Genomic DNA, 23,441 nt, shown 5'->3' with positions numbered 1-23,441 from the left:
ACATATAATAAACATCTACTTAACATGTACTAAACATGTACTAAACATGTACCAAACATGTACCAAACATGTACCAAACATGTACTAAACATGTACTAAACATGTACTAAACACTAAACATATACCAAACATCTACCAAACATCTACTAAACATGTACCAAACATGTACTAAACATGTACTAAACATGTACTAAACATGTACTAAACACTAAACATATACTAAACATGTACTAAACATGTACTAAACATGTATTAACATGTACTAAACATATACTAAACATGTACTAAACATATACTAAACATGTACTAAACATGTACTAAACATGTACCAAACATGTACTAAACATGTACTAAACACTAAACATATACTAAACATGTACTAAACATATACTAAACATGTACTAAACATGTACTAAACATGTATTAACATGTACTAAACATATACTAAACATGTACTAAACATATCCTAAACATGTACTAAACATGTACTAAACATGTACCAAACATGTACTAAACATGTACTAAACACTAAACATATACTAAACATGTACTAAACATATACTAAACATGTACTAAACATGTACCAAACATGTACCAAACATGTACTAAACATGATTAATATGCTGAAAAGGCAGAAAAACTATTGTGTCAATTTTCAATTCTCACTTAACAATTTAGAGCAGTGGTTCTCAAACTGTGGTACACGAGGCCCGTAAATGTACAATACATTTTTTCCTTGGTACATTTCTAGCTCTAAAGAATACGGCACTTATGACGTATTTCTCTTTGCATTTTGCACTTTAAGGCTTCTATTTTCCGGCAGGTGAAAAGGTTTGGCTCGTCGGGATGAGGATGTATCGCCATGGTTACGCCACACAAATGCACTGTTTATCCGTGGACGTTTCGACATCCCTGAGATGAACGGATCGGGCGTCTGTGAAGCGGAGTGTGTTTTAATTTAAACTCAAACGAGCTCAAGGTCTGGACAAACATTTGGGTCGATTCAAGTTTGTTAAACACAAAAACAGTCAAAGAAAAACCAAACATTTCACTCAAAAAGCAACGTTAATGATCTTTAAACCAGTGTTTCTTCATCATTAGTATGTATTTGGTTTGATTCATACATATATTACTCTACAGCTGAGGCTTGAGCGCTCTGAAAATTCCTGTTGTCACCTACCCCCTGTCCCCGCCCACATCCCTTTTACTTAATTGTGATTATTTGACAAATGAAGACTCATGTAAACGACGATCACAGCGTTTTACAGTGAAATGTTTCTCAGCGCTGCATTATTGAGCCGTTTTAGATCAATGTTTCACTTTACAATTCAATTAAGCAGAATCCAATACAAAGTAAAATGCCAAGTACCGTATTTTCCGGACAATAAGTTGCACCTTTTTTCATAGTTTTGGCCGACTTATACTTATATATATATACTTATACTCCGGAGCGACTTATATCTGATATTATTTGTTATTTTCACACCGCATTTCATACTCCAGTGCAACTTATATATGTTTTTTATGCATTTTTGCAACTTTTACGACTTATATTCCGGAAAACCTGAAAAAATATGTGATAAAATACACACAAACTGTCCACTCAAAACGGTGCTTGTAAACAGGGCGCTAAAGCCATCGTTTACTCTCATTTACACGTTAAATTTGTATCAAACATAAATCGACTCTTTGAAAATACATTTGCGTGTTTCTAAACCACGGGACATTTCACACGTTCAGACCTGGAACAGGACGTGCGGTTCAGAGCCGGCGTTTGAACCTTTTACAGCCCGAGATCCACATGAGAACATAACGCTCTAAACAACCTCTACGTGAACATGAGGCTCTGAGGTCACGACCTTTGTCTCTGGAGCTTCACATGAGCTCATTCAGTATTGTGCATTACATGTGTGTGTTTGTGTCCTACATGTGTGTGTTTGTGTCCTACATGTGTGTGTTTATGTCCTACATGTGTGTGTTTGTGTCCTACATGTGTGTGTTTGTGTCCTACATGTGTGTGTTTGTGTCCTACATGTGTGTGTTTATGTCCTACATGTGTGTGTTTATGTCCTACAGGTGTGTGTTTGTGTCCTACATGTGTGTGTTTGTGTCCTACATGTGTGTGTTTATGTCCTACATGTGTGTGTTTGTGTCCTACATGTGTGTGTTTGTGTCCTACATGTGTGTGTTTGTGTCCTACATGTGTGTGTTTATGTCCTACATGTGTGTGTTTATGTCCTACAGGTGTGTGTTTGTGTCCTACATGTGTGTGTTTGTGTCCTACATGTGTGTGTTTGTGTCCTACATGATGTGTGTGTTTGTGTCCTACATGTGTGTGTTTGTGTCCTACATGTGTGTGTTTGTGTCCTACATGTGAGTGTTTATGTCCTATATGTGTGTGTTTGTGTCCTACAGGTGTGTGTTTGTGTCCTACATGTGTGTGTTTATGTCCTACAGTTGTGTGTTTATGTCCTACATGTGTGTGTTTGTGTCCTACATGTGTGTGTTTGTGTCCTACATGTGTGTGTTTATGTCCTACATGTGTGTGTTTGTGTCCTACAGGTGTGTGTTTATGTCCTACAGTTGTGTGTTTATGTCCTACATGTGTGTGTTTGTGTCCTACAGGTGTGTGTTTGTGTCCTACATGTGAGTATTTATGTCCTACATGTGTGTGTTTGTGTCCTACAGGTGTGTGTTTGTGTCCTACATGTGTGTGTTTATGTCCTACAGTTGTGTGTTTATGTCCTACATGTGTGTGTTTGTGTCCTACATGTGTGTGTTTGTGTCCTACATGTGTGTGTTTATGTCCTACATGTGTGTGTTTGTGTCCTACAGGTGTGTGTTTGTGTCCTACATGTGTGTGTTTATGTCCTACAGTTGTGTGTTTATGTCCTACATGTGTGTGTTTGTGTCCTACAGGTGTGTGTTTGTGTCCTACATGTGTGTGTTTGTGTCCTACATGTGTGTGTTTATGTCCTACATGTGTGTGTTTATGTCCTACATGTGTGTGTTTGTGTCCTACATGTGTGTGTTTATGTCTTACATGTGTGTGTTTATGTCCTACATGATGTGTGTGTTTGTGTCCTATATGTGTGTGTTTGTGTCCTACAGTTGTGTGTTTATGTCCTACATGTGTGTGTTTGTGTCCTACAGGTGTGTGTTTGTGTCCTACATGTGTGTGTTTGTGTCCTACATGTGTGTGTTTATGTCCTACATGTGTGTGTTTGTGTCCTACAGGTGTGTGTTTGTGTCCTACAGGTGTGTGTTTGTGTCCTACATGTGTGTGTCCTACATGTGTGTGTTTGTGTCCTACATGTGTGTGTTTATGTCTTACATGTGTGTGTTTATGTCCTACATGATGTGTGTGTTTGTTTCCTACATGTGTGTGTTTGTGTCCTACAGGTGTGTGTTTATGTCCTACATGTGTGTGTTTGTGTCCTACATGTGTGTGTTTGTGTCCTACAGGTGTGTGTTTGTGTCCTACATGTGTATGTTTATGTCCTACATGTGTGTGTTTGTGTCCTACATGTGTGTGTTTGTGTCCTACATGTGTGTGTTTATGTCTTACATGTGTGTGTTTATGTCCTACATGATGTGTGTGTTTGTTTCCTACATGTGTGTGTTTGTGTCCTACAGGTGTGTGTTTATGTCCTACATGTGTGTGTTTGTGTCCTACATGTGTGTGTTTGTGTCCTACAGGTGTGTGTTTGTGTCCTACATGTGTATGTTTATGTCCTACATGTGTGTGTTTGTGTCCTACATGTGTGTGTTTATGTCCTACATGTGTGTGTTTGTGTCCTACATGTGTGTGTTTATGTCTTACATGTGTGTTTATGTCCTACATGTGTGTTTATGTCATACATGTGTTTATTTATGTCCTACATGTGTGTGTTTGTGTCCTACGTGTGTTTATGTCCTACATGTGTTTGTTTATGTCCTACATGTGTGTGTTTATGTCCTACATGTGTGTGTTTATGTCCTACATGTGTGTTTATGTCCTACATGTGTGTGTTTATGTCCTACATGTGTTTGTTTATGTCCTACATGTGTGTGTTTATGTCCTACATGTGTGTTTATGTCCTACATGTGTGTGTTTATGTCCTACATGTGTGTTTGTGTCCTACAGTTGTGTGTTTATGTCCTACATGTGTGTGTTTGTGTCCTACAGGTGTGTGTTTGTGTCCTACATGTGTGTTTTTGTGTCCTACATGTGTGTTTATGTCCTACATGTGTGTGTTTGTGTCCCACATGTGTGTGTTTGTGTCCTACAGGTGTGTGTTTGTGTCCTACAGGTGTGTGTTTGTGTCCTACATGTGTGTGTTTATGTCCTACATGTGTGTGTCCTACATGTGTGTGTTTGTATCCTACATGTGTGTGTTTATGTCTTACATGTGTGTGTTTATGTCCTACATGATGTGTGTGTTTGTTTCCTACATGTGTGTGTTTGTGTCCTACAGGTGTGTGTTTATGTCCTACATGTGTGTGTTTGTGTCCTACATGTGTGTGTTTGTGTCCTACAGGTGTGTGTTTGTGTCCTACATGTGTATGTTTATGTCCTACATGTGTGTGTTTGTGTCCTACATGTGTGTGTTTGTGTCCTACATGTGTGTGCTTGTGTCCTACATGTGTGTGTTTATGTCCTACATGTGTGTGTTTGTGTCCTACATGTGTGTGTTTATGTCTTACATGTGTGTTTATGTCCTACATGTGTGTTTATGTCATACATGTGTTTGTTTATGTCCTACATGTGTGTGTTTGTGTCCTACGTGTGTTTATGTCCTACATGTGTTTGTTTATGTCCTACATGTGTGTGTTTATGTCCTACATGTGTGTGTTTATGTCCTACATGTGTGTGTTTATGTCCTACATGTGTTTGTTTATGTCCTACATGTGTGTGTTTATGTCCTACATGTGTGTTTATGTCCTACATGTGTGTTTATGTCCTACATGTGTGTGTTTATGTCCTACATGTGTGTGTTTGTGTCCTACATGTGTGTGTTTGTGTCCTACATGTGTGTGTTTATGTCCTACAGGTGTGTGTTTGTGTCCTACATGTGTATGTTTATGTCCTACATGTGTGTGTTTGTGTCCTACATGTGTGTGCTTGTGTCCTACATGTGTGTGTTTATGTCCTACATGTGTGTGTTTATGTCCTACATGTGTGTTTATGTCCTACATGTGTGTGTTTATGTCCTAAATGTGTGTGTTTATGTCCTACATGTGTTTGTTTATGTCCTACATGTGTGTGTTTATGTCCTAAATGTGTGTGTTTATGTCCTACATGTGTTTGTTTATGTCCTACATGTGTATGTTTATGTCCTACATGTGTGTGTTTATGTCCTACATGTGTGTGTTTATGTCCTACATGTGTGTGTTTATGTCCTACATGTGTGTGTTTATGTCCTAAATGTGTGTGTTTATGTCCTACATGTGTTTGTTTATGTCCTACATGTGTATGTTTATGTCCTACATGTGTGTGTTTGTGTCCTACATGTGTGTGCTTGTGTCCTACATGTGTGTGTTTATGTCCTACATGTGTGTGTTTATGTCCTACATGTGTGTTTATGTCCTACATGTGTGTGTTTATGTCCTAAATGTGTGTGTTTATGTCCTACATGTGTTTGTTTATGTCCTACATGTGTGTGTTTATGTCCTACATGTGTGTGTTTATGTCCTACATGATGTGTGTGTTTATGTCCTACATGATGTGTGTGTTTATGTCCTACATTTGCCCTACATGTTGTTATTGTTTGTTTGTCTCACTAAAAAGCATAAGTATATTTAAATAAATACAATTGTTTAATTAGATGCACACGTAATACATAACTAACTTTTAATTTTTCTATTTTTTTAATTATTATTTTATTTTTTTAATTATTTTTTTTTTGTTCTGCCTTTTGTTCTTGTTTTGTTTTTTGTGTTGTTGTTGTTGTTGTTGTTGTTGTTGTCTCACTAAAAAGTTAAAGCATATTTAAAAACAATGATATTAGTTTAATTAGATGGACGCGTCATACATAATTGTGACTTAAAAACATGAGGAAAATGAGTGAAACGTGAGAACGAGGCAAAGTTCTGGTGTTTTTGATGATGGAATTAGGCTGAAATCTTCTTAAAGTTGAGGTGAGATATTTGAGATTAGACGAGATTAGATCTGTACCAAAGCACATTTTATCATTTACTTGATTCCACTAAAGCCAAAAGTTGTGTTTGTGACACTTCACACTCTGGTGCGGATCCGGCACAAATCCTCTGTTTGAACCTCATTTTAAGCCTGGTTTATTTACTTTAGTTTTACATTTTAGTGTGAATAAAAATCCACTTTTCGGTCATGACCTTTAGCTTCTCTTCCTTAGCCAGTTTAGCCGCTAAATGCTACACTACCTCACAATGAATGAAACTCAAACATTATAAACTTGTCTCTTTCCACGTTTCAGATTTAAATGTTCCAAATATGTGCAATTCTGGCCATTTGACGCATAAATATGAAAACACAACCTTTTTTCTAACATTTATTTCAGTAAAATTACAGAAGAAGTTTCAAATTGACTTTAAGATTTTGACCTCAAACTTGATCTCATATTTTTACAGTTGTTTGTCTCATTACATCTTGACCTTTCACCTGCTCTTTCTCCTTACATCTTGACCTTTCACCTGCTCTTTCTCCTTACATCTTGACCTTTCACCTGCTCTTTCTCCTTACATCTTGACCTTTCACCTGCTCTTTCTCCTTATGTTTTGATCTTTCTCCTTACATCTTGACCTTTCACCTGCTCTTTCTCCTTATGTTTTGATCTTTCTCCTTACCTCTTGACCTTTCACCTGCTCTTTCTCCTTACATCTTGACCTTTCACCTGTTCTTTCTCCTTACATCTTGACCTTTCACCTGCTCTTTCTCCTTACGTCTTGACCTTTCACCTGCTCTTTCTCCTTAAATCTTGACCTTTCACCTGCTCTTTCTCCTTACATCTTGACCTTTCACCTGCTCTTTCTCCTTATGTTTTGATCTTTCTCCTTACGTCTTGACCTTTCACCTGCTCTTTCTCCTTATGTTTTGATCTTTCTCCTTACTTCTTGACCTTTCACCTGCTCTTTCTCCTTACGTCTTGACCTTTCACCTGCTCTTTCTCCTTATGTTTTGATCTTTCTCCTTACTTCTTGACCTTTCACCTGCTCTTTCTCCTTACCTCTTGACCTTTCACCTGCTCTTTCTCCTTATGTTTTGATCTTTCTCCTTACCTCTTGACCTTTCACCTGCTCTTTCTCCTTACCTCTTGACCTTTCACCTGCTCTTTCTCCTTATGTTTTGATCTTTCTCCTTACATCTTGACCTTTCACCTGCTCTTTCTCCTTATGTTTTGATCTTTCTCCTTACCTCTTGACCTTTCACCTGCTCTTTCTCCTTACATCTTGACCTTTCACCTGTTCTTTCTCCTTACATCTTGACCTTTCACCCGGTCTTTCTCCTTACATCTTGACCTTTCACCTGGTCGTTCTTCTTACATCTTGACCTTTCACCTGCTCTTTCTCCTTACGTCTTGACCTTTCACCTGCTCTTTCTCCTTACATCTTGACCTTTCACCTGCTCTTTCTCCTTACGTCTTGACCTTTCACCTGGTCGTTCTCCTTACGTCTTGACCTTTCACCTGCTCTTTCTCCTTATGTTTTGATCTTTCTCCTTACTTCTTGACCTTTCACCTGCTCTTTCTCCTTACGTCTTGACCTTTCACCTGCTCTTTCTCCTTATGTTTTGATCTTTCTCCTTACTTCTTGACCTTTCACCTGCTCTTTCTCCTTACCTCTTGACCTTTCACCTGCTCTTTCTCCTTATGTTTTGATCTTTCTCCTTACCTCTTGACCTTTCACCTGCTCTTTCTCCTTACCTCTTGACCTTTCACCTGCTCTTTCTCCTTATGTTTTGATCTTTCTCCTTACATCTTGACCTTTCACCTGCTCTTTCTCCTTATGTTTTGATCTTTCTCCTTACCTCTTGACCTTTCACCTGCTCTTTCTCCTTACATCTTGACCTTTCACCTGTTCTTTCTCCTTACATCTTGACCTTTCACCCGGTCTTTCTCCTTACATCTTGACCTTTCACCCGGTCTTTCTCCTTACATCTTGACCTTTCACCTGCTCTTTCTCCTTACGTCTTGACCTTTCACCTGCTCTTTCTCCTTACATCTTGACCTTTCACCCGGTCTTTCTCCTTACATCTTGACCTTTCACCTGGTCGTTCTTCTTACATCTTGACCTTTCACCTGCTCTTTCTCCTTACATCTTGACCTTTCACCTGCTCTTTCTCCTTACCTCTTGACCTTTCACCTGCTCTTTCTCCTTATGTTTTGATCTTTCTCCTTACATCTTGACCTTTCACCTGCTCTTTCTCCTTATGTTTTGATCTTTCTCCTTACCTCTTGACCTTTCACCTGCTCTTTCTCCTTACATCTTGACCTTTCACCTGTTCTTTCTCCTTACATCTTGACCTTTCACCCGGTCTTTCTCCTTACATCTTGACCTTTCACCCGGTCTTTCTCCTTACATCTTGACCTTTCACCTGGTCGTTCTTCTTACATCTTGACCTTTCACCTGCTCTTTCTCCTTACGTCTTGACCTTTCACCTGCTCTTTCTCCTTACATCTTGACCTTTCACCTGCTCTTTCTCCTTACGTCTTGACCTTTCACCTGGTCGTTCTCCTTACGTCTTGACCTTTCACCTGCTCTTTCTCCTTATGTTTTGATCTTTCTCCTTACATCTTGACCTTTCACCCGGTCTTTCTCCTTACATCTTGACCTTTCACCCGGTCTTTCTCCTTACATCTTGACCTTTCACCTGGTCGTTTTTCTTACATCTTGACCTTTCACCTGCTCTTTCTCCTTACGTCTTGACCTTTCACCTGCTCTTTCTCCTTACATCTTGACCTTTCACCTGCTCTTTCTCCTTACGTCTTGACCTTTCACCTGGTCGTTCTCCTTACATCTTGACCTTTCACCTGCTCTTTCTCCTTACGTCTTGACCTTTCACCTGCTCTTTCTCCTTACATCTTGACCTTTCACCCGGTCTTTCTCCTTACATCTTGACCTTTCACCTGCTCTTTCTCCTTACGTCTTGACCTTCCACCTGCTCTTTCTCCTTACGTCTTGACCTTTCACCTGGTCGTTCTCCTTACGTCTTGATCTTTCTCCTTACATCTTGACCTTTCACCCGGTCTTTCTCCTTACATCTTGACCTTTCACCCGGTCTTTCTCCTTACATCTTGACCTTTCACCCGGTCTTTCTCCTTACATCTTGACCTTTCACCTGGTCGTTTTTCTTACATCTTGACCTTTCACCTGCTCTTTCTCCTTACGTCTTGACCTTTCACCTGGTCGTTCTCCTTACATCTTGACCTTTCACCTGCTCTTTCTCCTTACATCTTGACCTTTCACCTGGTCGTTCTCCTTACATCTTGACCTTTCACCTGCTCTTTCTCCTTACATCTTGACCTTTCACCCGGTCTTTCTCCTTACATCTTGACCTTTCACCTGCTCTTTCTCCTTACCTCTTGACCTTTCACCTGCTCTTTCTCCTTATGTTTTGATCTTTCTCCTTACCTCTTGACCTTTCACCCCCCCGGCCGCCGCCCTCCCCGCTCTCACCTGCAGAAGTCCGGGGCCACCATGCCGTATACGTCGATCCGGTCGCACAGCTCCAGGGCGATGGTCATGGTGAACCAGCCGGTGCTCAGCCACGAGTTGGAAATCCTCCTGCGGAGACAACGGCCAGAGCGCGTCACGTTTGCATCGATTTCATCCGGATTCTGGAGGTCGATGGTTTCCCCCGACGACCGCTCCGTCTCCCCCCGCCCCCGGCCCCGCCCCCCCGCGCGCTCCCTCATTAAAAACACGTCCGAGCGGAGCATCGACTCGCACAAATGAGCTCTGTCAAATAATCAAAGGTTTAATCAGAACTGGCCTCGGCGCCGACGGATCTGCAGCGTCGGCCGGATCGGAACTCCATCCGTCACCGCGGCGATCGTCTCGGGGAAATATATTAGAACTCTTGAATATCATGTACTGCGTAATCAATAAATACGCAAAAAGTTAGATGAATAAAAGGACTTTGATCGATGGAAAAAGGCAGAAAAATGAAACTGAACAAAATGGAAATAATAATATTATAACCGGAGGTGGTGGAGTAATATTACTTTAAAATAATGTTACTCAAGTAAAAGTACAAAGTAGTGGCCGGCCCAAGTAAGAGTAAAAAAGTACATAGAGAAACTACTACTTTGAGTTCAGAAAACAATACAAATCTGATTTGTGATTTCATATCTCAGACAGCAGCGTTAAATATCAGGCAGATTCTGGTTTATAAGTGTAAGAGAAGCAAAAGTGAAGAAAAGGACTTTGAAAATGACTCAAGTATCCGAGTACTTCCCACCCCTGATTACAACAACTATGAACTGTGGATGTAAATAATGTAGAATATATTATTTCTGACTAATACTGCATCATTTCTTTGCACGAAAACAAACTTTACAGTTCACAAACCCTAAATGTAACTCCACAGTCAAATGTTCTCATTTTGACTTTCTGTTGGTGAATCTGTTGTAAATATAAAACGTTTTAAAGTTTCACGTGGCAGTTTGGGAAGAAAAGTGGAACATTGTGTTGAAAATGACAGAATTATATTATTATTCTGTCGACGTCACTTTAGAGAGACTTTTTCACACAAGAAACACATTTTCCCAACGTTTATCTAACAAAATAAAGGCGTGTTTGTCCAATGGTAATAATAATATTTTTTGTGCTGCGTAGGTAGGTTGCTAGGTAACAGTTATGTTCCAAGTGTGATACAATTATAAACCAGAAAAATGCTAAACCGGGATGAAAAGTGTGATATTTTTAGCAAAATGCATGTTTTAATCAAAGGAGATGTCCAACCGGTCTCAGGACATTTAATGGACACATAAAACCATATTATATTGATTTATATTTGAATGTTTTATTTTGTTCTTTGTCCTCAAATGCATCAAATCTAAAGTTAAATTGAACCTTATGACCGTAAAGTCAGAATAAAGAGATCAAGAATGTTTCAATAATAGTGATTTTTCAGGTCACAATATCACTACAAAATTATCATTGTGACTATTTTAACAATATATAATAAGTCATTTAAATTCCATCTGTACTCCTAAAAGTACATCTAAATATACAGTGCTTTTATTGTGGCGGTTTATATCACAATAAGTTTACTTTTGCAGAACGTTTGACTTGGTGAAGCTGGAAGCGAGGATGACGGTGAAACAGGACTTTTTATGTGTCAGTTTAATAGATGTTATTTCTCACAATAATCGTCACGACTGGACTGTAAACGCGAGTAGATCAGCACCACTCGTGTTTACATCCTTACAAATATATACACCCAATACTGTGTCATAGATGTCTGTCACTACATGTTGAACTGATGTATTAAAACATTATCCGTGTCAATCCCGCGACGACCGAAACTCATCTGGATCTTGTTTTCCAGAATGGGCCGGGTTTGGAGCGAGAATCGGAACGAGAATCGCATCTGTCAAAGAAGACAAGCCCGGAATAGTCGCGCGAAATTGAGTGTCAAAGCAATTGAAACAGAGAGTTCTGGGTTCAGCAGTCGAGCCTCGTCGCGTCTGTATGAGAACGACTTTAAGAACAGAATGTGAACAGTGAGAGGAGACGCACACTTACACGCACTTACGCACACTTATACACACTTACACACAAACTGGTTCAAAGATGGGATTTTAAAGCTTATTTTCACCTTATTGAGCATCTTTAATTCCCTGTAACGGTTGAATATGTATTTTCTTGGCGTTTGAAGCGTCCGTCGTCGCCCCCTGCTGTCTCTGAGCGGAAAACCAGCCTCGACATCGACCCGAGGATAACTCTCCTGAGAAACCCTGACTCTTTTTTGAATATGTGGCAACGAGAAATATTTTTGCGAGATCATTCTAAATTATTATGATAAAGAAAGATTATTATTAGATGTATTTTTACAAGGGCCCTGCAGGGGGAGCACTAACTTTGTGTGGTTCAAGGTCGGTTTGTGTGATTTGGACTCACGAAAGAGTCTGACACTTAATTTACAAGTTTTTCAGTCGTGTAAATAGCGTTTGAACGAGCAAATGAACACGTAAATAACCTGCGCGTGAGCTGAAATAAACGGTGTCTTCTTCTCGGCGCCTGCTCCTCCTCTACACCTCCGTACCACTTCATCGGCGCGTTTCTCGTGCAATATTAAAGAGTCCGCGGAGCTTCCTAGAGAATCAAACACGATAAACACCTATGACGACGTGCGGACAAACTCGCTCAGCGACCCCGTTCATCGTGACAATTGTTCACTTACAGGCCAATACAACTCTCTGTATTAGAACAGAGAAGAGAACGTGTAATTGAATAAAACGTTGTGTTGATTGTCGGGCGGGCAAAGTTAGCGCGTTAACTCATGCAATTCATCGTAGAGAATCGACGCATTAATCACGAGTTGACGCAGAACAAACCATAGACACCGTGTGCGCTAAAATAAAGCCCCTTGATAGTGCTTAAAATGAGTCATGTGGACCCATTAATTCACCTTTGAAATAAGCTAATTTATTTAGATTTGTGAAATGAAAAAAAATAAGAAAATGTGTGAAAATCCTTACAAAATTACACAGTTTCATGCTGAGTATAAATAATGACGTTAACGTAGGCGCTGCAATTCGTTTTCAAAAGTGTGATTCATCTGATATATGTCTTTAATGGATTGACCGAACTCGTTTGTCTACAATGACCATGAAAAGAAAAGAGGGAACGTTTGATTTTGTTCTTCTGAGGCCTAAAAAGCATTGAAATCGTCACAATATCAGAAGAAAACTGTTCCGTTGCGTCCCGTTGGTTTTGGCAAGAATTTCTAATCATTTCGAGGCCTTTTGAAGTCGATCGATTGATGCACAAACAAACGGACGAAAAGAAAAAGAGGTGTGTTTTTTCACCCATTTCCATCCACAACCGTTCCCCCAACCTTGACGATTTCCACCCGGGCTGCGACTCGTAGCACAGTCTGACAGATGAACACGGTGAAAACAAAAAACGAAAGCGCCTCTCCACGGAGCTTGAGCGTTTTAAGCCCACGTCCAAACGCAGCCGCACGTCTTCACTTTTTTCGTGTTTCTCCCCCTCTTCCTCCCTCTTCCTCCCTTTTCAGCGCTCCTCACAAACACGAGTCCTCCCTGAGCGCCTCTAACAGCTACAGATGCTAAACAGGGCTTTTCATTCCAGGTATTTGCTCCTGCGCTGACAGAAAATCGAGAGAAAAGCGTCCAAACTTGACGCGTCTCTCCGAGTATAAGGCCCTGGTCGGCAACTGTCACCGGAGCAACCGCCGCAGAGACTCTCTCCTCGTTTTGTGTCTGCTTTTTCCGCTGTTTCTTTGCATGTGTTTGTGCGACGAGGCGACGCATAAAGAAAGCCAAAAGTGAAAGATACTGAAAAGAAAAGTGATGCAGCAATTAGGAGGCCGACTTTTGGATTTGAAAGATTTTGGAGGGAAAGGAGTGTGTAGACTAGGGTTGCCAACTATCTCAACCCCAAAAGAGGGACGCTTTCTTCCAGGCGCGCGCGCCAACAGCTGACCAACAATAATGGAATTTGCAAGGTTTTATTAGTCATACCATAAACCTACTAATTTCAGTGTAATTTGGCAAACCACTACTGTACTTGCTTGGATGTATTGTTCATGTGAATAGTGAAGACAATTTTTACAAGTTTCCCTCAAATGTCATGTTAGTATTAGACTATAATCATGTGCTGCAGACACTGAAAAGCTTTAGGCCTAAACCATTGTCGAACTCATTTATCCCAGTTCTGAGCAGTACATGGGAGGCCATATCATTTATGTAAGTTATATATTAACATTTTATTATAACTCTGACATTTAAGCTTTCAAAACATGTCATTTAACGGGTGTAGAACTTTTTTGTTATTATCCATCAGTCTTCAGTTTTTCTCTCCTACATAAATTGTATTGGTGTTGCTCTCCTGACCTGTTTCTGTTTTTTCTTACACTGTATTGTCTCGTGACAGTGTCTCTGTCTGTTTCATGGACCTCCTCTGACCCTGCAGTAAATGACAAACAAATCATTCTTAGTTTGAGAAATACTGCCCCTAATCTATGAGGATATGTGTGGGGCACAAATAAGAATTGTAAATGAACAAAGAAAGTCAAAAGAAGACTCACCATCTAAGTTACTTCTTCCATGGATATTTCTTGCTTCTCCTACTCAACCCTCCTCTCAGCACACATCAGCATCATCCACAAGAATGATGCTGGTTCAACATCAGCTCAAGTTCTCCGCGCACCTGTCCGTGCACCTGTCCGTGCACCTGTCCGTGCGCACAGCGGCAGGTAGTTTTTTCTTCTCGCGCCAAACTCCAATATCCGTGCGCCTCGGTTTAAACGCGCTTTACCTTCAGTTTCACTCTATTGATATGAATAATACTTGATCTTGAGCTGGCGGTGGCATCAGAGAACGCGTTCATCGTCGCTGCGCGCTGATTGGCTGAGACGCGCGTCTGTCACGGTAATTCCAGGAAGTGGAGTTTCGAGAGGCGCGTGGTAAATGTCTGCGGAGCGCGTTTGCAGTAGCCAATTATTGGCCAGCGAGGCTGTGATTGGAATACGGGACTGGAGCTGTCCCGAACGGGACAAATCAAAATCACCAATCACCCGGATTGCCCGGGACGTCCCGGACAATCTGGGACGGTTGGCAACCCTAGTTAGACGTGTCATGCAGTTTTCTCCCACAACACAAGGGGCGCTGTCTGTGAGTAAAGTGGGGAAATGAGTGGAATTATGATGTCAAAAACAGGTTTGGTTGCTGGTTTACTCCCGGTTTTATCCCGGTTTAGTTCCTTGTTCAGTCCCGGTATTGTCCCGGCTTTAGTTCCTTGTTTAGTCCCAGTTTTAGTCCCAGTTTTAGTACCCGGTTTAGTTCCTGGTTAAGTCCCGGTTTAGTTACTGGTTTAGTTCCTGGTTTAGACCCGGTTTAGTCCCGGTTTTGTCCTGGTTTAGTTCCATGTTTGGATCCTGGTTTGGACCCGGTTTAGTTCCTGGTTTAAACCCGGTTTATTAGTTCCTGGTTTAGTTCCTGGTTCAGTTCCTGGTTTAGTCTTGGTTTTAGTTCCTGGTTTAGTTCCAGGTTTAGACCCGGTTTATTAGTTCCTGGTTTAGTTCCTGGTTTAGTTCCTTGTTTAGTCCCGAAATTGAAATTATATTTATATTTCGCCTGTTCAATATATTTCATTTAAAAATCCTTAAACCAAGTAATAAAACAACTGTGGCCTTACTTGAAAAAACACTATATTACTCCACATTTGTCAGTAAACACCACATTTGAATGACCTTGACAAACATGCGACTCATAAGTAAAACTCTTTGTGTTCACAGTCCATGGTTTAACGTGCTTTACCCTTGTAGGAACTTTAGGCGTGGCACAGTCCATGGTTTAACGTGCTTTACCCTTGTAGGAACTTTAGGCGTGGCACAGTCCATGGTTTAACGTGCTTTACCCTTGTAGGAACTTTAGGCGTGGCACAGTCCATGGTTTAACATGCTTTACCCTTGTAGGAACTTTAGGCGTGGCACAGTCCATGGTTTAACATACTTTACCCTTGTAGGAACTTTAGGCGTGGCACAGTCCATGGTTTAACGTGCTTTACCCTTGTAGGAACTATAGGCGTGGCACAGTCCATGGTTTAACGTGCTTTACCCTTGTAGGAACTTTAGGCGTGGCACAGTCCATGGTTTAACGTGCTTTACCCTTGTAGGAACTTTAGGCGTGGCACAGTCCATGGTTTAACATGCTTTACCCTTGTAGGAACTTTAGGCGTGGCACAGTCCATGGTTTAACATACTTTACCCTTGTAGGAACTTTAGGCGTGGCACAGTCCATGGTTTAACGTGCTTTACCCTTGTAGGAACTATAGGCGTGGCACAGTCCATGGTTTAACGTGCTTTACCCTTGTAGGAACTATAGGCGTGGCACAGTCCATGGTTTAACGTGCTTTACCCTTGTAGGAACTTTAGGCGTGGCACAGTCCATGGTTTAACGTGCTTTACCCTTGTAGGAACTTTAGGCGTGGCACAGTCCATGGTTTAACGTGCTTTACCCTTGTAGGAACTATAGGCGTGGCACAGTCCATGGTTTAACATGCTTTACCCTTGTAGGAACTTTAGGCGTGGCACAGTCCATGGTTTAACATGCTTTACCCTTGTAGGAACTTTAGGCGTGGCACAGTCCATGGTTTAACATGCTTTACCCTTGTAGGAACTATAGGCGTGGCACAGTCCATGGTTTAACATGCTTTACCCTTGTAGGAACTATAGGCGTGGCACAGTCCATGGTTTAACATGCTTTACCCTTGTAGGAACTATAGGCGTGGCACAGTCCATGGTTTAACATGCTTTACCCTTGTAGGAACTATAGGCGTGGCACAGTCCATGGTTTAACATGCTTTACCCTTGTAGGAACTATAGGCGTGGCACTAACCTCGAGCCGACACTCTGAGTCTCTCGTGTCTTAAATGATGGATGGACTGGCCCATGTCCAGAGAAGACGGTGCAAACTTCTAAGGTTCCTGGGACCAGTTCCAACTCTTCTCGACCTTCACCGAGGACAATGTCAAAGTCTAATTATTAGCTTGAAAAATGGAAGCATACATATTAAATATTAGCTTAATAGCCATGTCTTATCTCAGGCAATTAAAGTCGAAGCGACTTAACACAAAATGGGATCTTAAGTTTGCCTGGACGTAATAGTGGAGATAAGATGAGGCCCTGCATTTAAAGTGGCCATTGTCCCTTACGGGCCCTTTAATGCTTTACATTCAAATGACCACGAGCACTTCTAAAGGCACTTATGAGGTTAAATAAAGGCATTTATATCACATAACACGACATTATGAGATGAAGTGCAGGAGTAATGACTGAAGAGTGTCATTGTTCCAGCAAGGACTTTAGTTTCACAAATTATACGCAAAAAACGATCCATCTAACTTTTCTAGTGGAGGGTCTGCCACGGGCTTGTCTCCATGGAGATGAAATGCATGGCCTAGAATGTTCCGCAGCATGGCATTAAACGTATTTATCTTGCATTCATTCAGCGACAAGTTATTATTCCTAAAAGAAACACTGAAGATGTCGCGATAAAAAACTGTAATGTTACGATTATTGTGAGATTGTGCGATTTCACGATTGTTTGTGATTGTTGGCACTAAACAGCAGTGAAATCCTTTATTTGCTTTAGTTAATCAGTTAATTAATAGATTAGCATACCTTATTAGAGCTGTGAAATCATCAAACTTTCTGAATAAACGGCCAGAACTGAAACCCTGATCTGTGACAATATGAAGCAGTCGTGGCCGATATTGACACAAATTCACATATCGTCATATTTTTGTATCATCTAAACAACGATACATTGAAAATTTTCACAAAGCGTCATAAATGTGATCGAACGCAACTGCGAATGTCTTGGTCGAGGTTCAAATCCGGCACAAAATCTGAACGAAGCATAAAACGAACCACAAACAAGTAAAAATATAATTTAATACTCTCTTTTTGCTGTGATTCTAAATACAAGCGATATATTTATACGTCTACAATAGCATGGGAAACAATCTGGCGACTGAAAGTTACGCAGTCCATCTTAACGTTAAAAATATCCAAACTATAAACGCAAGGAATAAAGTATATTTTCCATTTATCATTTGCTGATTCAAAACGCAGGCTTGAATTAAGTCTCCTTTAACCGTCCGCACGCCGCCAACGACCGCACCCCAGGTTGAGAACCACGCAACCATAGCAACAAATGAAAAGACTGATTGCGTGCGAACCTGAGCGCGAGTCGGCCCCAGAACATTCTGCCGTTTGACAGTGACGAATGCTGCGTGCCTGCCCCGGCGTCTGCTCTTGATTCGTTTTACAAAGCGAAGCACGACACGACGCTAATGTGGCTAAAGGTTCAGGGACGTAAGCTGCGACGGGCCAGACCTCCCACTGGGACCACCCCAAACTGACAGCCAGACCTCCCACTGGGACCACCCCAAACTGACAGCCAGACCTCCCACTGGGACCACCCCAAACTGACAGCCAGACCTCCCACTAGGACCACCCCAAACTGACAGCCAGACCTCCCACTGGGACCACCCCAGACTGACAGCCAGACCTCCCACTGGGACCACCCCAAACTGAAAGCCAGACCTCCCACTGGGACCACCCCAAACTGACAGCCAAACCTCCCACTGGGACCACCCCAAACTGACAGCCAAACCTCCCACTGGGACCACCCCAAACTGACAGCCAAACCTCCCACTGGGACCACCCCAAACTGACAGCCAAACCTCCCACTGGGACCACCCCAAACTGACAGCCAAACCTCCCACTGGGACCACCCGAAACTGACAGCCAAACCTCCAACTGGGACCACCCCAAACTGACAGCCAGACCTCCCACTGGGACCACCCCAAACTGACAGCCAGACCTCCCACTGGGACCACCCCAAACTGACAGCCAGACCTCCCACTGGGACCACCCCAAACTGACAGCCAGACCTCCCACTGGGACCACCCCAAACTGACAGCCAGACCTCCCACTGGGACCACCCCAAACTGACAGCCAGACCTCCCACTGGGACCACCCGAAACTGACAGCCAGACCTCCCACTGGGACCACCCCAAACTTACAGCCAGACCTCCCACTGGGACCACCCGAAACTGACAGCCAGACCTCCCACTGGGACCACCCCAAACTGACAGCCAGACCTCCCACTGGGACCACCCCAAACTGACAGCCAAACCTCCCACTGGGACCACCCCAAACTGACAGCCAGACCTCCCACTGGGACCACCCCAAACTGACAGCCAAACCTCCCACTGGGACCACCCCAAACTGACAGCCAGACCTCCCACTGGGACCACCCCAAACTGACAGCCAGACCTCCCACTGGGACCACCCCAAACTGACAGCCAGACCTCCCACTGGGACCAGCCCAAACTGACAGCCAAACCTTCCTCTGGGACCACCCCAAACTTACAGCCAAAACTCCCTCTGGGACCACCCCAAACTGACAGCCAAACCTCCCACTGAGACCACCCCAAACTGACAGCCAAACCTCCCACTGGGACCACCCCAAACTGACAGCCAAACCTCCCACTGGGACCACCACAGACCGACAGCCAAACCTCCCACTGGGACCACCCCAAACTGACAGCCAGACCTCCCACTGGGACCACCCCAAACTGACAGCCAAACCTCCCACTGGGACCACCCGAAACTGACAGCCAGACCTCCCACTGGGACAACCCCAAACTGACAGCCAAACCTCCCACTGGGACCACCCGAAACTGACAGCCAGACCTCCCACTGGGACCACCCCAAACTGACAGCCAAACCTCCCACTGGGACCACCCCAAACTGACAGCCAAACCTCCCACTGGGACCACCCCAAACTGACAGCCAAACCTCCCTCTGGGACCACCCCAAACTGACAGCCAAACCACCCACTGGGACCACCCCAAACTGACAGCCAAACCTCCCACTGGGACCACCCCAAACTGACAGCCAAACCTCCCTCTGGGACCACCCCAAACTGACAGCCAAACCTCCCACTGGGACCACCCCAAACTGACAGCCAAACCTCCCACTGGGACCACCCCAAACTGACAGAAGTCACCGCTCGACCTCGCCCTCGGCCCCTGAAACCAGAGACGAGCGGGTGAGCGAAGTGTCTTGCTCGAGGCACAGAAACACGATGCATTTGTGGCGTTTGCTTCGTGGGGGAAATGTGTCCAATGTCGCTGGGGGAAACCCGTTGCGGGCGATGGGGGGTCTGCTGGGGGGTCAATATCTCGAGCTGGAGGATTCAACGAGCGCGACGTGTTTAAGGAAACGCCAGAGGAGTTCTACCCAGACGTAAAGGGAGAACATGCAAACTGAACCCAGAACTAGGGCCAAAGATCTAAAGATTGAGAGATGGCGATGAAAAGTTGGTCGATCTCGAATTTAAAGGAGAAGCACGTTTTGATGGAGTTTAGGATTAGCACGACGTCAGGGCGACCGAGTGTTTCTTCAGTTTCCTCATGTTCTCGTCTTGTCCTCTGGTGCGTCTGATCATTATGATCTAAGTTAAGGAAAGTAAACAAAGGATTTTCTCACAGTTCATGAAGGAAACGTTAGACATAATTACACGTGTTTACAGAGGAAACGCACATGTGTAATTAGACTTGATCATGTGCATAAACACTCTCCAAATCTGGATTTCACCGTGATTAATGACACCAGAATCCACACTGTGGTAGTTATGGAAACATATGATTTGGTCCTTATTCTGTGTAAACACGTAAGTGATAATCACATGATCAGTGTCAGACGGCCAGGATGTAAAAGTAATCAACTTCTTCTGTTCTTTTGTTCTTCCATCTGTTTCAGAGCCAGTAACTTTCCATGTGACGTGGGTCATGTGACTCTTTGTTAAAGTGTAAAACTATATAAAGAATGTATCACCGCTGAGTCGGGACTTGAGATGAGGAAGAGACGGATACATTTGGATTAAGGACAGATTAACTCAGACTGTGCCCTGAATTAAACCTTTCACGGCTGAGAAAAGACAACTCTGTTCTATTGTTTGACTTTATTTCTTGATGATCGTTAGAAGAGATATTTCCACAACAGTGATGATCTCCCCGTAGGACTAAACATGATCCAGAACCTTCTTTGGCCTCATGTAAATACCAGTGGGTTTAACGACAAAATAGACCAACTAAAATAAAGATATTGCTCATTGACACGTTTATTACAAACTAAACTTGAACACATTTTGTGGAGAAGCAAAGCACCACTTTTCTCCTCTCTCTCTCTTCTCTTTATGGAAATATTAATCAAGGATTAATTTGCCGGGGACTTATCAGCGTTGGTGTTTTTGTTATCAAACGCAGAGTTCTCCCGGCGCTGGCTAAACACCGGTGCGTCTCCTTTTTCTGATCACTTTATGAAAATCCAGCGTGGAGAAAACCGTACTGGCATGTTAAAGAGCCGAGGATCCTGGGTGGGAGCGCTCTGGAGGAGGGGCTTTGCATAACATCAAGTCCCTCCAGACTCTTATGCACTCTTTGTAAAGTCTAATAACACTTTTGTTCTACAGCGGCGTTTTGGCCAAAAAGAGAAAAGAATCGAAACCTTTCATCGTGTTTTTATTGACTTTTTGCCCAAAATCGTGATGTAATAATCATATGAAGCTTCAGAGGATCAGGGGAATCGACAGGGCCCACGGGTCATGTGACTAGCACCACTCGCTCCTCGCCACGGGTCATGTGACTCTAGCATCACTCGCTCCTCGCCACGGGTCATGTGACTCTAGCATCACTCGCTCCTCGCCACGGGTCATGTGACTCTAGCATCCCTCGCTCCTCGCCACGGGTCATGTGACTCTAGCACCACTCGCTCCTCGCCACGGGTCATGTGACTCTAGCGTCACTCGCTCCTCGCCACGGGTCATGTGACTCTAGCACCACTCGCTCCTCGCCACGGGTCATGTGACTCTAGCGTCACTCGCTCCTCGCCACGGGTCATGTGACTCTAGCACCACTCGCTCCTCGCCACGGGTCATGTGACTCTAGCGTCACTCGCTCCTCGCCACGGGTCATGTGACTCTAGCACCACTCGCTCCTCGCCACGGGTCATGTGACTCTAGCACCACTCGCTCCTCGCCACGGGTCATGTGACTCTAGCACCACTCGCTCCTCGCCACGGGTCATGTGACTCTAGCGTCACTCGCTCCTCGCCACGGGTCATGTGACTCTAGCACCACTCGCTCCTCGCCACGGGTCATGTGACTCTAGCACCACTCGCTCCTCGCCACGGGTCATGTGACTCTAGCACCACTCGCTCCTCGCCACGGGTCATGTGACTAGCACCACTCGCTCCTAGCCACGGGTCATGTGACTCTAGCGTCACTCGCTCCTCGCCACGGGTCATGTGACTCTAGCACCACTCGCTCCTCGCCACGGGTCATGTGACTAGCACCACTCGCTCCTAGCCACGGGTCATGTGACTCTAGCGTCACTCGCTCCTCGCCACGGTTCATGTGACTCTAGCACCACTCGCTCCTCGCCACGGGTCATGTGACTAGCACCACTCGCTCCTCGCCACGGGTCATGTGACTCTAGCGTCACTCGCTCCTCGCCACGGGTCATGTGACTCTAGCACCACTCGCTCCTCGCCACGGGTCATGTGACTCTAGCACCACTCGCTCCTCGCCACGGGTCATGTGACTCTAGCGTCACTCGCTCCTCGCCACGGGTCATGTGACTCTAGCACCACTCGCTCCTCGCCACGGGTCATGTGACTCTAGCGTCACTCGCTCCTCGCCACGGGTCATGTGACTCTAGCGCCACTCGCTCCTCGCCACGGGTCATGTGACTCTAGCGTCACTCGCTCCTCGCCACGGGTCATGTGACTCTAGCACCACTCGCTCCTCGCCACGGGTCATGTGACTCTAGCGTCACTCGCTCCTCGCCACGGGTCATGTGACTCTAGCACCACTCGCTCCTCGCCACGGGTCATGTGACTCTAGCGTCACTCGCTCCTCGCCACGGGTCATGTGACTCTAGCACCACTCGCTCCTCGCCACGGGTCATGTGACTCTAGCATCACTCGCTCCTCTCCACGGGTCATGTGACTCTAGCACCACTCGCTCCTCGCCACGGGTCATGTGACTAGCACCACTCGCTCCTCGCCACGGGTCATGTGACTCTAGCATCACTCGCTCCTCGCCACGGGTCATGTGACTAGCACCACTCGCTCCTCGCCACGGGTCATGTGACTCTAGCACCACTCGCTCCTCGCCACGGGTCATGTGACTCTAGCGTCACTCGCTCCTCGCCACGGGTCATGTGACTAGCACCACTCGCTCCTCGCCACGGGTCATGTGACTCTAGCACCACTCGCTCCTCGCCACGGGTCATGTGACTAGCACCACTCGCTCCTCGCCACGGGTCATGTGACTCTAGCGTCACTCGCTCCTTGCCACGGGTCATGTGACTCTAGCGTCACTCGCTCCTCGCCACGGGTCATGTGACTCTAGCACCACTCGCTCCTCGCCACGGGTCATGTGACTCTAGCGTCACTCGCTCCTCGCCACGGGTCATGTGACTCTAGCGTCACTCGCTCCTCGCCACGGGTCATGTGACTCTAGCACCACTCGCTCCTCGCCACGGGTCATGTGACTCTAGCATCCCTCGCTCCTCGCCACGGGTCATGTGACTCTAGCATCCCTCGCTCCTCGCCACGGGTCATGTGACTAGCATCCCTCGCTCCTCGCCACGGGTCATGTGACTCTAGCATCCCTCGCTCCTCGCCACGGGTCATGTGACTAGCATCCCTCGCT

The 23,441-nt window shown here is 44.4% G+C and overlaps 1 protein-coding gene across 1 annotated transcript in view; it reads right to left on the bottom strand.

Moving 5' to 3' along the window:
- Nucleotides 1-23,441, bottom strand: part of st6galnac5a (ST6 (alpha-N-acetyl-neuraminyl-2,3-beta-galactosyl-1,3)-N-acetylgalactosaminide alpha-2,6-sialyltransferase 5a) — a 97,438-nt gene that overhangs the window by 7,526 nt on the left and 66,471 nt on the right. Inside the window, exon 4 of the mRNA XM_072440665.1 lies at nucleotides 9,634-9,741. Within this exon, the coding sequence (XP_072296766.1) occupies nucleotides 9,634-9,741 (108 nt within the window). The remainder of the gene's footprint in view (nucleotides 1-9,633; nucleotides 9,742-23,441) is intronic.

The sequence above is a fragment of the Eucyclogobius newberryi genome, unplaced genomic scaffold, assembly GCF_026437365.1.
Source record: "Eucyclogobius newberryi isolate DKJ021-1_F unplaced genomic scaffold, fEucNew1.0.hap1 SCAF_12, whole genome shotgun sequence".
NCBI classification, from domain to species: domain Eukaryota; kingdom Metazoa; phylum Chordata; class Actinopteri; order Gobiiformes; family Gobiidae; genus Eucyclogobius; species Eucyclogobius newberryi.
This window is presented reverse-complemented; position numbering and strand designations above follow the sequence as displayed.